The sequence below is a fragment of the Oryzias latipes genome, chromosome 16 (assembly GCF_053564925.1).
Source record: "Oryzias latipes strain Hd-rR chromosome 16, Olatipes_Hd-rR_3.1".
Classification (NCBI taxonomy): domain Eukaryota; kingdom Metazoa; phylum Chordata; class Actinopteri; order Beloniformes; family Adrianichthyidae; genus Oryzias; species Oryzias latipes.
Genome location: NC_136252.1, coordinates 8,359,073 through 8,374,078, shown reverse-complemented (window position 1 = coordinate 8,374,078; position 15,006 = coordinate 8,359,073). Strand labels below are relative to the sequence as shown.

The following is a 15,006-nucleotide window of genomic DNA, read 5'->3' as shown; positions in this document are numbered from 1 at the left end:
CTAAAAAAAACTGAGGCTTTTTACTTCCATAAATCACTGACCTTTGTAATGGTAAAAGCAAAAGGTTTATAAGAGGTTAAATATTAACCCAGCAAAACCCATGGAGTCAAATCTTGAAGTAGTTTCATTTATTATTTATAAATATGGTTTATTTTCTGTTCATTTCACATTTATTTGCCATTTGAATTGCTGCTACCCTCAATGAACAGAGAAAATTTGTCAAATTAACTTTAAAAGATCTGAGCAAAATTGTTCTTGGGTTCTCCAAGGTTAAGTTTTTATCCAAAAAAAGTTTGCTCTTTAACAGAATTTACCGGTACCTTCTCCTTTAAAACCAGGAAGCTGCTGAAAATTTAAAGGAGGGACTTATGCCGTTGAAATCTGGTTCCTGAGCAGCATCGGGAGTCACTTAAAGGAATTTTTAAATAAATAAGTTGTATATATGCTTTAAATCTATCTCTTTTAGTTATGCCCTTGCTGCTTATGCAGCTCTTTTGTCAATTTAAAAGGCAGTAATATTACAAGTGAACTCCAAATGAATTGTTCTATCAGGATTCATGCATTTTATAGCCTGAAAGTATCCTAAAAAGAACATGTCACCTACAACCCTGATGGTGGTTAATGGGCTAAAAGGAGGGACGTTGTCAATAATAGAATTAAAATAAAAGTGTTTTTTTCATTATCTTTTTTCTGTAGTGCAAATTATTCAAGCTATAAACAGACCAATCAGATGCCTCCAAAGTAGGTGGTCTCACGTCCAAAACATTTGACAGACTTCGTGTCGCCTACTTTCAAGGGGTAGGCGTGTGGACTTCCAGCAATCTCACCCCTGATTGGTGAGAGTGTTTGCAATACAAACGATGACTCAGACTAGGGCTGGGAATCACTGGGTACCTCACGATACGATTTGCGATACATTCCTCACTATAACGATACTATGACGATATGGCGATAATGTGATAATCGATATATGTCGCCTCTAATAACTCATGATATATCAAAGAAGAACTTGAAAAACTGCTTTTTGGAAATATTTCTCCATTTCTTTTGTAGTTTTTGAACACAATGATAATGAACAACTTGTGTCCTATTTGGTGTAATGAATAACAGTCGTTCGTGAAACATTTCTGAAACCAGTAATACTCTGTCTTTGACAAACGTTGACAATTTTCATTTGGAAATATCTGTAAAATTTGGTTCAAAAAATAGTGAACATGAACAGCAGTGCTATTTTTTAGTACAAAATTGCTGTAAACAGAATAAAAAATGAATCAGTCAAGTAGGTGCCAGGCACATTGGTATTAACTTCTAAAAAAAAAAATTATAGTGTCCTTGTTAAAAATAATGACACCATGTAATGTAAATGTAGTCTAAAAAAACATAAAATTCTGCCGGAAAAAAATAATCAAGTAGCTAGGAACTTTCCTTTAAGTTATTTAAGGCATAAACTGCTTCAAAATAAATTACCAGGGATAAAATACATGATGAACTTAAAGTGCATCTAAAAGTAAACATCTTTGTGAACAAAACGTTTGGGGAAAAGCTGCATGTGATGCATGTTTATATGTTCATGTTCAGGCTTTTTAGCGTCAAGACGCCCCTCGTCCACCGCTGATTTGAGGAAAAGGGGGGGTCTAAGGGCAGGGATGCCACTCTTTCTGCTATTTCCATCTCAATCATAGCTCTGGTCTGACCATACAGTGCATAGATCATTGTTTCAGTATTTCCAAGAGGGAATGTCAAAGCCTGGCTCTAATGCATTCAATAAAAACCCAAATCCCTCGTTCTCCACCTCGCTGCAGGGACGGAGCCACATTTAGCAATCCCATTTGTTATTGCCTCTGCTCCTGCAGAAGATGGTCACCGTGGTAGCTTCGCCTTGAAAAAGGTATCCGCGCCGGGCTGCGTAGGCTTCAGGCCAATAACAACCACGGCTTTCTGACACACCTCCGGGTGATGCAGTTTCAATGCTGCCCGCGCGTCTTTTAACTTGCTCCTCTCGCTATTTTCATTGTTTTTCCCCTCCGCCATCTTTGTTTTGAATGTGCATTCTTCTTCGTCTGTCCGCGACAGCCAATCTCGCAATGAGCGACCCCTATGGGCCCTCCAAAGAATTGTCTTACCAAAGGACGACTAATATAACGTATCAGAGGGTCTCCAAGCGTAAATAAAAGGTCAATACTTGATGAAGACACATCGAGGATGAATCACGGGACTAAATATCGCGATATATCACAATATCGATATTTTGGCACACCCCTAACTCAGACCCACTCGGACCAATCACTGCTACCTGACAACGTCTGGGTCTAACATGATGGTGTCTGGAAAAGTCTTCCTTCTTTTATTTTTCTTCTGCACCAGTGAAGCTACAAAGTAGCTGTCAGCTCACGTCTGCCCCCTACTAGCAAGGATTGCGCCACTGGCATCATTTTCTGCGCGCTTAAAGCAGCGCTTGGACTGCACGTCTCTGATTAAATTGAGTCCTCCAGTCAGACATGAGGCGAAGCGCTCCGGAGCCTCACCCGGAGTTTCCGCTCCCTATGTGATCACGCAACACACAAATTTGGCCATTTTAACTTCAGAAACTGTGGAAAACGTGTCGAGTCAAATGAAAATATATCTTTAACTCGGATTAGTGAACAATAATATTTACTCTGTATGTCTCTTTATTGCACATGGTATACTACATTGGTTCTACTGTTGTAAGCTTGCATTCTGTTCAAGTTTTTTTTTTTTTAAGCAGAAAATGCCTCACCCTGCAGAAGCTCTGATGACATCACGCCATGTGATGATATGTGATGTCATCAGATGACATGACAAATCAACAGGTGATGTCATGTCATCAGGTGATGTCACATGTCTTCAGGTGATGTCACATGATATCATTTGATGTCACATGTCATCAGGTGATGTCACATTGTCGCATCTTAAAACTAATAAATATACCTGCCTTCCTCTCCATCTGCCATCTCAAGATTTCAAGTTTGCTTCCTTAAAGATTAGATACGAAAAAAAATCTCATCAAAAATGACCAACAAAGTGTGCAAGCTTTTCATTGGTGGACTCTGTGTGAACACGAACGACGATGGGCTGCGCAAGCATTTTGAGCAGTTCGGCACCCTCACTGACTTCGTTGTCCTTCAAAACAAGAATGCACAACGATCTCGCTGTTTTGGCTTTGTGACCTACTCTACACCAGAGGAGGCCAACGCAGCCATGGCAGCAGCCCCGCACTCAGTGGAAGGGAACAGTGTTGAAGTTAAACGAGCTATTCCAAAAGCAAAGGACAATAAGTCTGAAGCTTTTGCCAAGGGGGAGAAAATCTTTGTTGGTGGCTTGAAAAACAACATTAAAGAGTATCACCTCACCGACTACTTCTCTCGGTACGGTCCAGTCGAAAAGTCTGAAATCCTCTTAGAGAAGGAGACCGGAAAGAAAAGAGGATTCGGCTTTGTGCACTTCACGCATCACAAAACGGCAGACTTGGCCTTGGTTGAGAAGTACCACACAGTGAATGGACACTTAGTTGAAGTAAAGAAAGCTGTTGCCAAGCAAGAGATGCAGGCAGGTAACAGAACTGAAACAACACCAAGACACAAGCCAGGCCCAGGAATGATGGAAAACCAAAATGGCTACGGCAGCTTCGGTTTTGTGACCTACTCTACACCAGAGGAGACCAACGCAGCCATGGCAGCAGCGCCGCACACAGTCCAAAGGAACAGTGTCAAAGTCAAAGGAGCTGTTCCAAAAGCAAAGGCCAATGGTTCTGCAGCTCCTGCCAAGGGGGAGAAAATCTTTGTTGGTGGTTTGAAAAACAACATTGAAGAGTATCACCTCACCGACTACTTCTCTCGGTACGGTCCAGTCGAAAAGTCTGAAATCCTCTTAGAGAAGGAGACCGGAAAGAAAAGAGGATTCGGCTTTGTGCACTTCACGCATCACAAAACGGCAGACTTGGCCTTGGTTGAAAAGTACCACACAGTGAATGGACACTTAGTTGAAATCAAGAAAGCTGTTGCCAAGCAAGAGATGCAGACAGCAAACAGAACTGAAACAACACCAAGACACAGGCCAGGGCCAGGAATTACGGAAAACCAAAATGGCTACGGCGGCTTCGGCTTTGTGACCTACTCTACACCAGAGGAGACCAACGCAGCCATGGCAGCATCGCCGCACACAGTCCAAAGGAACAGTGTCAAAGTTAAAGTAGCTGTTCCTAAAGGAAAGGCCAATGGGTCTGCAGCTCCTGCCAAGGGGGAGAAAATCTTTGTTGGTGGCTTGAAAAACAACATTGAAGAGTTTCACCTCACCAACTACTTCTCTCGGTACGGTCAAGTCGAAAAGTCTGAAATCCTCTTAGAGAAGGAGACCGGAAAGAAAAGAGGATTCGGCTTTGTGCACTTCACGCATCACAAAACGGCAGACTTGGCCTTGGTTGAAAAGTACCACACAGTGAATGGACACTTAGTTGAAGTGAAGAAAGCTGTTGCCAAGCAAGAGATGCAGGCAGGTAACAGAACTGAAACAACACCAAGACACAGGCCAGGCCAATGCATGATGGAAAACCAAACTGGCTATGGCGGCTTGGCTTATGGGGAGTGTTGCTGCCCTTGCCACCTCTCCTACTCAGAAAATGGTAACAGAGGCTATTCCTACTCACAAAATCGTTACAGAGGCAGCGGCTATTCCTACCAGGAAAATGAGTAAAAGAAGATTTAGACATAGAGGAACCCCCCTTTTAGGAATCCACACTTGTAGTGTGTGGAAATAGTGTAGAGTGGGGATTTATGTTGTATGTGCATTTATTTTATTTTATTTATTTTTTTAGAAAATGTTATGCATTATATTGTCAGTAGGACATGCAAAAAAGAAGATTAAACATACAGGAACTCCCTTTAGGAATCCACACTAGTAGTGTGTGGATAAAGTGTAGACTTGGGATTTATATTGAATCTTCTTTTCTTTTTTTTTTTTACTTTTATGCCTGAATTTGTATTTGTGAACAAAATGTTTTTTCAATGCAAATCAATGTATTGATTATTTAAAATAAATTGTTAAATTTTGTATTTTTACCTGTCAACCACTTAACAAAAGAGGACAAGAACAATTTACCATGTATACAATCAAAAAACAAATGTTCTAGAGCTTCAACCTCATTTTCACAGAAAACAAAAAAAACACAATGTGTTTATCACAAGAGGCACAGAAACAAAATGAAAGCAAAAACCAAGGGCAAAAAACCCAAACCATGACACAGAAATTGTTCTTGTGTTCCTTTGTGCATTAGTGGGTTCTCTCCGGGTGCTCCGGCTTTCCCTAGATTCTAAAAAAGACTTTTTATTTAAAAGTGAATTAGAGGCTAAGAGCACTACCTGCCCTCGTCCTCACCTCTACGCACCACCCACCCTCGCTGTCCACATCTACGCCCTTCTCTTAATGTAAGGCTGTCTGAGCTGCATGTGGCTAAAAGTGTTAGCATTTCTATCAGCATCATTTACTGTTTCAAAAAAAGGTTTGCTCAAAGATGCAGACATTTTTCCAACTGTGAAAACAATACGGTCCTTGCAGTCAGTGACCATTACTACTACTAATAATATTAATAATTAAAAATATAAAATATATGAAATTGAGTTTATAATAAGGTATTATTAATAATACATTATCATAAAAATAAAAAAAATAAAATATCAGTCACAAAAATGTATAGATAATGAACCAAATTAAAGCCTGGCAGTCCTGTGGGTTTTCTCAGAGTACTACGATTTCCACACAGTAATTGTTAGCAATTGGCTAGTGACTGATAAATATCCCCTTCCTGAATCGCCACCTTATCGTGGTGGAGGGGTTTGCGTGCCCGAATGATCCCAGGAGCCGGTAGCTGGGTGGTGTACCACCTCAAACTGGTCCTGGGAGACAGGCCAGACTAAGAGCGATTCAGACAAAAACCTTTTCATTTCTAGATCAACTTACTCCTCTCGATAAGAGTTACCAGTGCCCCACCCTGGAGCGAGACTAGTGAGTTCTTGTCTGGTGGCTTTTAATTGCTCTGGGTCAGTGGACAGCAAGCATGTTGTCCTGAAGGCCCCCCAAAGCAAAGGAACGTCTTCTGTAGTTCCTCTTGTGGCTTTGGTTGGTTGTTGGTTATAGATGTTGGGGCAGGACGAGCGACAGTGGGACATTGGCTTTTTCCACCTTCTATTCGACGCTTCACAGTGGATTGATTACTCAATCGTCTGTCTCCAATGAGTCCTCAATCCCGAGAGAAAGAAAACAAAGAACTGCTTCCCTGTATCTTTGTGGCAGATGAGGCATTCCCACTGCAGAGAAACCCGATGCAGTCATTTCCTGGGCGCCTCCTTTCCCGATAGAGCTGCATCTTTAACTACGACCTCTCCCCAACCCGCCTGCTTGTGAAGAAGGCCTTCTGGATGTTCTCTCCACAGTGGGGTCTGTATTGAAACCTGACTGAAGATCCAGAGCAGAGTGTGAAGTTCTCGTGTTCTGCACTGCTTCATCAGGTCCTCAGCACCACAGGAACCTGCAGTGATCAGGCTGTGGTAGACGAACCGCTGCACAGGATAAAATAGGTTGCTGCCAACAGAGAGGCCTTCCAGCTGAGAGACTCCTTCATGATCCACTTTCTTGCAGAGGGAGCAGACCCATGACACCTCCAGAATCATGTTTTCTGTCCTCCAAGGACTGACCCACAACGGCTCTTTTGAGAGCCACCCACAAAACCTTTAAGAGCTTGATTCTCTCTTTTTTACTGTTTTTACTCCAAACTTTTAAAGTATTGCATTAGTTGAAAAGGTATATTTGGACTGGAGCACAACTGCCCCCTCCTCGTAAAATCACAATGAATTTCCATCAGATATAAATATGTTTCTAACAACATCAGCTTTCTTCAAATGTTTGACAAGGATTTATTGGTTTCGTTAGTCGATAAATAAAACAAAAACAAAAAAATTCTCAGTTTTAGCAGAATCGACCCATTTTTTTTGCAACAGTTTTTTGTTTTTTACAGCAGTATGGAGTGCCGGCTGCCACTACGCTGCACACAAAACTCTCTAGGTTGCAAATGAAAAAATTAAATATTTGCTTTTCAATTATTTATTTTGCTTTCAAATTTTTCTTGCTATTTTAAGAACTTTTTTTTGCTTTCAAACATTTATTTTCCTTTTAAACATTATTTTTGCCGTTTGCAAAACACATTTTCGCAAGCGTCGTGTGTATCAAAGATAGGAAAAAAATGAGATTACCCACAACACATACGAAAAGTTTTTGGGCTGTGGCAGTTATATCACGCTAAGTTGTGTTCAGAGTAGTCAGCAAAATCAAAGATAGGAAAAAAGCGAGATTTGACACAATCCATGCGAAGACTATGGAGTCCTATACTAATCATAATTAAATAAATAACATGACCTCATGCAAATACACAATAAACCAATAAATCTCTCATAAATATATCAAAAGATCATGAAATTGTGAAAAACCTGCACATAAATTTTAAATTAGCCGCTATATTCTCAAATATATTTCATTTTGCTTTAAAAACCTGTTCATTTTAAAACAGCATTTTAAAATATTCCTTTTAATCACGTTGAATATTATTATAATTCTGTCTTGTTTCAGAAGCTCGGATTTCAAAATCCATATTTTCCAAAGTATCTTTGTTTTCATTTCACATTGCTGTTTTTCAGAATTACTTATTCATTTCATGAAGAGCTTTTCCTGCAGAATGAGTCTGTCTGTCAATCAGTGAAAGTGGGCGGGATCTAAACGCACATTGGCTGATCCCTGGAAATCGACTCATATTCCTGGATACCCGCTCTGCGGTGTGCCAGTCAGAGAGATGACATATTTCAGCGACATGTGCACGGCTTTGGATCAAATAGAGACAAACAATCTGTCTGCTGCAGAAGATGCAAACATGGACCTCTCTGTTATTGTAGTTTGAGGGTTTGTGTGGACCAAACCACAGAGGAGCTCCGGTCGTCCACACCTTGAAGTCCCCGTTGAAACTCCTGACTCTCGTTCTCACGCCATTCGCTCAGAGCTCTTCTCTGCTCTTCAGCTAACAGCTCTGCTGTCTGTGCTCACAGATCCAGTCTGATGTCACATCGTGCCTTACACTGTGCCGGCTGGCGGGAGGCGAGCCAGACAGACAGAGACTGGCTGCGGAAAGCGGAACAAGCCTGCTCAGGCCTCCTGAACCTTACAATATTTTTCTATTTTCATTGAGACAATGATTATAATCAGGTCCTCTGATTTTATTTTTCCCTCTCGGGGAAAATGTTGAACCTTTCCTGCGATGACGTTTCTGACCGTGGTCGTAAAACGCATCGGAGATCCGGGGTTTGATTTGGGTTTCACTTCCCCGTTCTGACCCTCTGAGCCTCCACAGGGGCTTAATAACAGAACCAGTCTGTTCATTTGGAGGAAACCTTTTCTTATTATTACTTTTCTGGCGAACTGAACATTGCATTGTGCATTGTGCAGCCATGCATTGTAAGTGAGATAAACACAGACACCGCTCCATGTGGCTATCAGGCTAAAAACATTAGCTGGTAGCTCCTCCCACACGCGGCATGGTGCGTTCATGGAACACCAGTTCATAGAAGCTTAGTGGAACTCCAACAGTCGCCCAGCCTAACTTAGACCACTACTATATTTTCACGAGAAAATGAAAACCGCCGAACCAACCACAAAAATCACCCGAATTATGCACACTCGCCCAAAGCCATTTTTATCCGCAAATTTAGAACCAAAACTCCCCGATTTCTGGCAACACTGTGGAGCAAAAAAATGGGACTGAATCTATATCCTATGAAGTTTAATTTTTTTAAGGGAATTATGGAAAACAATTGTTTTTCATATTTAAACTTTTTGGAAAAGGTCTGTATGCTGGCACTTATTCTGGTCTAAAAAACAGATATTTGTTGCCTGGGATTTCTTCAGACTTCACATGTGCATGTTTATGATCTAGATGTTTTAAGGGACAGATGTATGTAAACAAAAGGTAGATGCAATATCAATACAATGATTATGATAATATTATGCACTATGATATCTACACCTCCATGCTTTGTTGTTATACTAAAAAAAACTGAGGCTTTTTACTTCCATAAATCACTGACCTTTGTAATGGTAAAAGCAAAAGGTTTATAAGAGGTTAAATATTAACCCAGCAAAACCCATGGAGTCAAATCTTGAAGTAGTTTCATTTATTATTTATAAATATGGTTTATTTTCTGTTCATTTCACATTTATTTGCCATTTGAATTGCTGCTACCCTAAATGAACAGAGAAAATTTGTCAAATTAACTTTAAAAGATCTGAGCAAAATTGTTCTTGGGTTCTCCAAGGTTAAGTTTATATCCAAAAAAAGTTTGCTCTTTAACAGAATTTGCCGGTACCTTCTCCTTTAAAACCAGGAAGCTGCTGAAAATTTAAAGGAGGGACTTATGCCGTTGAAATCTGGTTCCTGAGCAGCATCGGGAGTCACTTAAAGGAATTTTTAAATAAATAAGTTGTATATATGCTTTAAATCTATCTCTTTTAGTTATGCCCTTGCTGCTTATGCAGCTCTTTTGTCAATTTAAAAGGCAGTAATATTACAAGTGAACTCCAAATGAATTGTTCTATCAGGATTCATGCATTTTATAGCCTGAAAGTATCCTAAAAAGAACATGTCACCTACAACCCTGATGGTGGTTAATGGGCTAAAAGAAGGGACGTTGTCAATAATAGAATTAAAATAAAAGTGTTTTTTTCATTATCTTTTTTCTGTAGTGCAAATTATTCAAGCTATAAACAGACCAATCAGATGCCTCCAAAGTAGGTGGTCTCACGTCCAAAACATTTGACAGACTTCGTGTCGCCTACTTTCAAGGGGTAGGCGTGTGGACTTCCAGCAATCTCACCCCTGATTGGTGAGAGTGTTTGCAATACAAACGATGACTCAGACTAGGGCTGGGAATCACTGGGTACCTCACGATACGATTTGCGATACATTCCTCACTATAACGATACTATGACGATATGGCGATAATGTGATAATCGATATATGTCGCCTCTAATAACTCATGATATATCAAAGAAGAACTTGAAAAACTGCTTTTTGGAAATATTTCTCCATTTCTTTTGTAGTTTTTGAACACAATGATAATGAACAACTTGTGTCCTATTTGGTGTAATGAATAACAGTCGTTCGTGAAACATTTCTGAAACCAGTAATACTCTGTCTTTGACAAACGTTGACAATTTTCATTTGGAAATATCTGTAAAATTTGGTTCAAAAAATAGTGAACATGAACAGCAGTGCTATTTTTTAGTACAAAATTGCTGTAAACAGAATAAAAAATGAATCAGTCAAGTAGGTGCCAGGCACATTGGTATTAACTTCTAAAAAAAAAAATTATAGTGTCCTTGTTAAAAATAATGACACCATGTAATGTAAATGTAGTCTAAAAAAAACATAAAATTCTGCCGGAAAAAAATAATCAAGTAGCTAGGAACTTTCCTTTAGGTTATTTAAGGCATAAACTGCTTCAAAATAAATTACCAGGGATAAAATACATGATGAACTTAAAGTGCATCTAAAAGTAAACATCTTTGTGAACAAAACGTTTGGGGAAAAGCTGCATGTGATGCATGTTTATATGTTCATGTTCAGGCTTTTTAGCGTCAAGACGCCCCTCGTCCACCGCTGATTTGAGGAAAAGGGGGGGTCTAAGGGCAGGGATGCCACTCTTTCTGCTATTTCCATCTCAATCATAGCTCTGGTCTGACCATACAGTGCATAGATCATTGTTTCAGTATTTCCAAGAGGGAATGTCAAAGCCTGGCTCTAATGCATTCAATAAAAACCCAAATCCCTCGTTCTCCACCTCGCTGCAGGGACGGAGCCACATTTAGCAATCCCATTTGTTAGTGCCTCTGCTCCCGCAGAAGATGGTCACCGTGGTAGCTTCGCCTTGAAAAAGGTATCCACGCCGGGCTGCGTAGGCTTCAGGCCAATAACAACCACGGCTTTCTGACACACCTCCGGGTGATGCAGTTTCAATGCTGCCCGCGCGTCTTTTAACTTGCTCCTCTCGCTATTTTCATTGTTTTTCCCCTCCGCCATCTTTGTTTTGAATGTGCATTCTTCTTCGTCTGTCCGCGACAGCCAATCTCGCAATGAGCGACCCCTATGGGCCCTCCAAAGAATTGTCTTACCAAAGGACGACTAATATAACGTAACAGAGGGTCTCCAAGCGTAAATAAAAGGTCGATACTTGATGAAGACACATCGAGGATGAATCACGGGACTAAATATCGCGATATATCACAATATCGATATTTTGGCACACCCCTAACTCAGACCCACTCGGACCAATCACTGCTACCTGACAACGTCTGGGTCTAACATGATGGTGTCTGGAAAAGTCTTCCTTCTTTTATTTTTCTTCGGCACCAGTGAAGCTACAAAGTAGCTGTCAGCTCACGTCTGCCCCCTGCTAGCAAGGATTGCGCCACTGGCATCATTTTCTGCGCGCTTAAAGAAGCGCTTGGACTGCACGTCTCTGATTAAATTGAGTCCTCCAGTCAGACATGAGGCGAAGCGCTCCGGAGCCTCACCCGGAGTTTCCGCTCCCTATGTGATCACGCAACACACAAATTTGGCCATTTTAACTTCAGAAACTGTGGAAAACGTGTCGAGTCAAATGAAAATATATCTTTAACACGGATCAGTGAACAATAATATTTACTCTGTTTGTCTCTTTATTGCACATGGTATACTACATTGGTTCTACTGTTGTAAGCTTGCATTCTGTTCAAGTACTACAGCAGTACTGCATTAGTTGACAAGGTAAGAGATTAAAACAGGTGGACTGGAGCACAACTGCCCCCTCCTCGTAAAATCACACTGCTTAAGGTGCAGGATGCTGCTCAGTAGCATAAAAGCAGTCGCCATCGATATACATTACTGGGTCGGCCGTCACGTAACATACACACATACATGCATTGATTTTTGCCCGTCTTGCTGAGTGAAGTAATGACTAGGTCTAAACAGGCATGCAAAGAATCACAAAAGGGGACGCCATCTTGCGAATGTCAGTAATCACATTTTAATAGAAAGAAATCAGGCTGGGACGTGTGAAGTGGGTACCAAAGTGAGTGCTAGCATAATAGTTTGGGTCATCAATGTATATTTTTATAAATGAAGTGACAATTCGTATACGATACGTTTCCCAATATTGTACCGAAAGAAATTTTCTTTTTTTTCCTTTTTTTAAAATGACTTAGAAAAAAACTCTACCTGAATTCTAATACGTCTTCCATTGCAATAAAATTGTCAAATTCACTTTATTTAATGATCACAATTTTTTAGCACTGCACCTGTATCTTATATATAAGTTGCTTTTACCCAGTTAAATGTGTAGTGCTTTTATTTTGGTGACTTAAAATATAGAAAGGTAAGAGTCAACATTGTCTGATTTACACAACAAAATACATTTCAAACAATAAGGTTCTAAAGTATAATTGAGAAAATAAAGTGTTGTTTATTTCCATTATTGCCAACTGTAGCCTCTCCAGTGCTTTGACAGGAGCCTTAATGGTACTTCAAAAATAAAGGGGGGAAAAAAACACTCATTCTTTGCAGAAACAATAAAGTGTGATGATGATGCAGCAGCATGACAGGATGAAGGAGACGCTTTAATGTGGCAAAGATGCTTTGTTTACATATCAGTCTTCACTGCACCGCTGCAGCGACACTTTCTCACACACACGGAAGTCAACTGGTAAAGGTCATCGCTACGACGTTGCCCTTCTTTCAGAGCGTTGGACACATCACTCTGATCCATCAGGTCGCTAAACTAGAATCTATAGCTGGGAGGTTCTGCAGAACTTTGGCCCAGTTTGCTGGGCCAAAGTTGGGCTAGCATTTTAGCCGATGCTAAGAGCATTAGCCACTGTGAAGCTATTCGCTAAAAAGCACCGCAATCCGCGTTTTTATATGTTGCTGGCAGCAACATGGCTCAGAGTTTTGGTTTGGTACCCATCCAAAGTAAAAACTAAGTTGTTCATGTCTCATAACAATGAAAAAAGCTGCAACTAGCTGAGGTCTTCCTGTTGTTTTGTGTGGTGTAGAGCTGCTCAAAGAGGCTCCGTGTGCTCTGCTGCTAAAAAGCGATCGGAGGCTGAAGTGGAAACCAAAGAGTCAGATGCTGATGGATGCTCAGAAATAATTAAATAAATATCGTGACAGCGTTTTGAATTGATACAAGTATCGCCAAATGAACTATCGCGATATATTGCAGAATTGATTTTTTTCTCACACCCCTACTCTCTGAAAACCCTCACTAAAAGAAAGCTACTGACAGAATGACAGAACAGAATTCTTATTAAGTAAAGCCTCAAACAAAGCAGATCTAATGATCATGAATGTTTTCGTGAACCTGAATGTCCACATACCGTATTTTCCGGACTATAAGTCGCACTTTTTTTCATAGTTTGGCAAGGGGTGCGACTTATACTCCGCAGCGACTTATATTAGAAATAAATTGAAATAAATACATTGTTAACCCTCCTGTTATGTTCATTTGTGAGGAACAGAGATGATGTTCCTGGGTCAATATGATGTATGAGGTATGTTAAGTGTTAAGAGGATGTTAAGTGACTCAGAGAATCAGCAAACTTTTTTTTACAGTAAGATCTTGAAGGCTAAGAACACAATATTCTATTTTCCAATGATTTCATAGATTCAGAAATACAATAAAAGTGAAAACTGTTTCTACAAATACAGGATGAAAACAGAGTATTAGTTAGCCAATGATGCTTCATGAAATGAATAAATAAATAAGTTTGAGAAAAAATTACTGTGAAATTATTAGATAAACAGTCTGCTATGATTGTGTCATATAAGGTTGTGAAAGTTAAAATGCGACTTATAGTCCAGTGCGACTTATCTGTGTTTTTTTCTACTTTATAATGCATTTTTGGGCTGGTGCGACTTATACTCCGGTGCGACTTATAGTCCGGAAAATACGGTATATGGTCAGTAAAGCAGGCTTTTTAGGAACAGAAGACCGTGGACGCAAAGCCACATGTGGCCCCAGTCATGGTGGAGAGTTTCAAAGTGATGAGCTTTTAGACCTCTGAGCAGGAGCGCAGCTCTGGATCCTCAGCTGAAGCAAAAACATGACCTCAACCCCGACTATCATCAAAACGTTTTCGTGCAGCATCACCTCTCTAACACTCACTGCACCAACAGACTGATTTATCATCGGCAGCATTATGTCCGCTGTTAAGAAGAATGAGCAGCAAGGTCTGCAGAAAAGGCGGCAGACCTCTTTGAACGAAGAGGCACAAGCATAACAGCCCAACATCCACGCGGACACATCCTCCCCGCCCAGGAGATGGTACTGATTCAGACGGTTGGATTTAACAGAACTCATTTTGGCAGTGAGCCTGAGCTAACAAGCTCATCTTTGATGTGTAAATCCTCAGTCCCCGTGTAAAAGCTGATACAGCCTCGCTACAATCCCGCTCAGGTGCACCCATACTCCTTTGTGCATTATTGTGCATCAAATGCTTGGAGACTCTCTGCAGCTAATAAGCGCACACCTGAGAAGGCTGATGAAACGCATGCACCTTCAGAAAAAAAAGAGGGAAACCCGCAGTGAAGACGGATAATGGAGCAGGTAGGTTGCAATGAAGGCTGATGTGCTGCACATTTGGCCTATCCAATCTTACATCTGTAGAGCAAGGGCAAATGATGACATTGTTTTTAACAGACTTAACGGCAGACTTTGGTTCATTTCATTTCTGCATCGTCTTTCCACACAGTAATTGGATTGTGGCTGCACTGTCATGTACTTCGCTAAACGAATGCCTATTAATCAGAGAATAATTGGACACATACCCCTGATAAATGGTGCTGCTCCACTTTGAGTCACGTACAAATTAGGCCATTTTAAAAGATCCATTTCTTATCTAGCTTGACTCACACTTACA

The 15,006-nt window shown here is 40.5% G+C and overlaps 2 protein-coding genes across 5 annotated transcripts in view; one reads left to right on the top strand and one right to left on the bottom strand.

The window, feature by feature from the left end:
* Nucleotides 1-15,006, bottom strand: part of si:dkey-122a22.2 (uncharacterized) — a 103,309-nt gene that overhangs the window by 77,286 nt on the left and 11,017 nt on the right. The window lies entirely within an intron of this gene.
* On the top strand, nt 677-5,812 carry LOC101163637 (uncharacterized). The gene has a single exon (XM_020700988.3). It carries the CDS (start codon nt 3,031-3,033, stop codon nt 4,708-4,710), a length of 1,680 nt encoding a protein of 559 aa, XP_020556647.2. The 5' UTR covers nt 677-3,030; the 3' UTR covers nt 4,711-5,812.

Bases quoted from the DNA above. Each gene is read 5' to 3' on its own strand.
- LOC101163637 (XM_020700988.3), top strand. From the start codon at position 3,031: ATGACCAACAAAGTGTGCAAGCTTTTCATTGGTGGACTCTGTGTGAAC.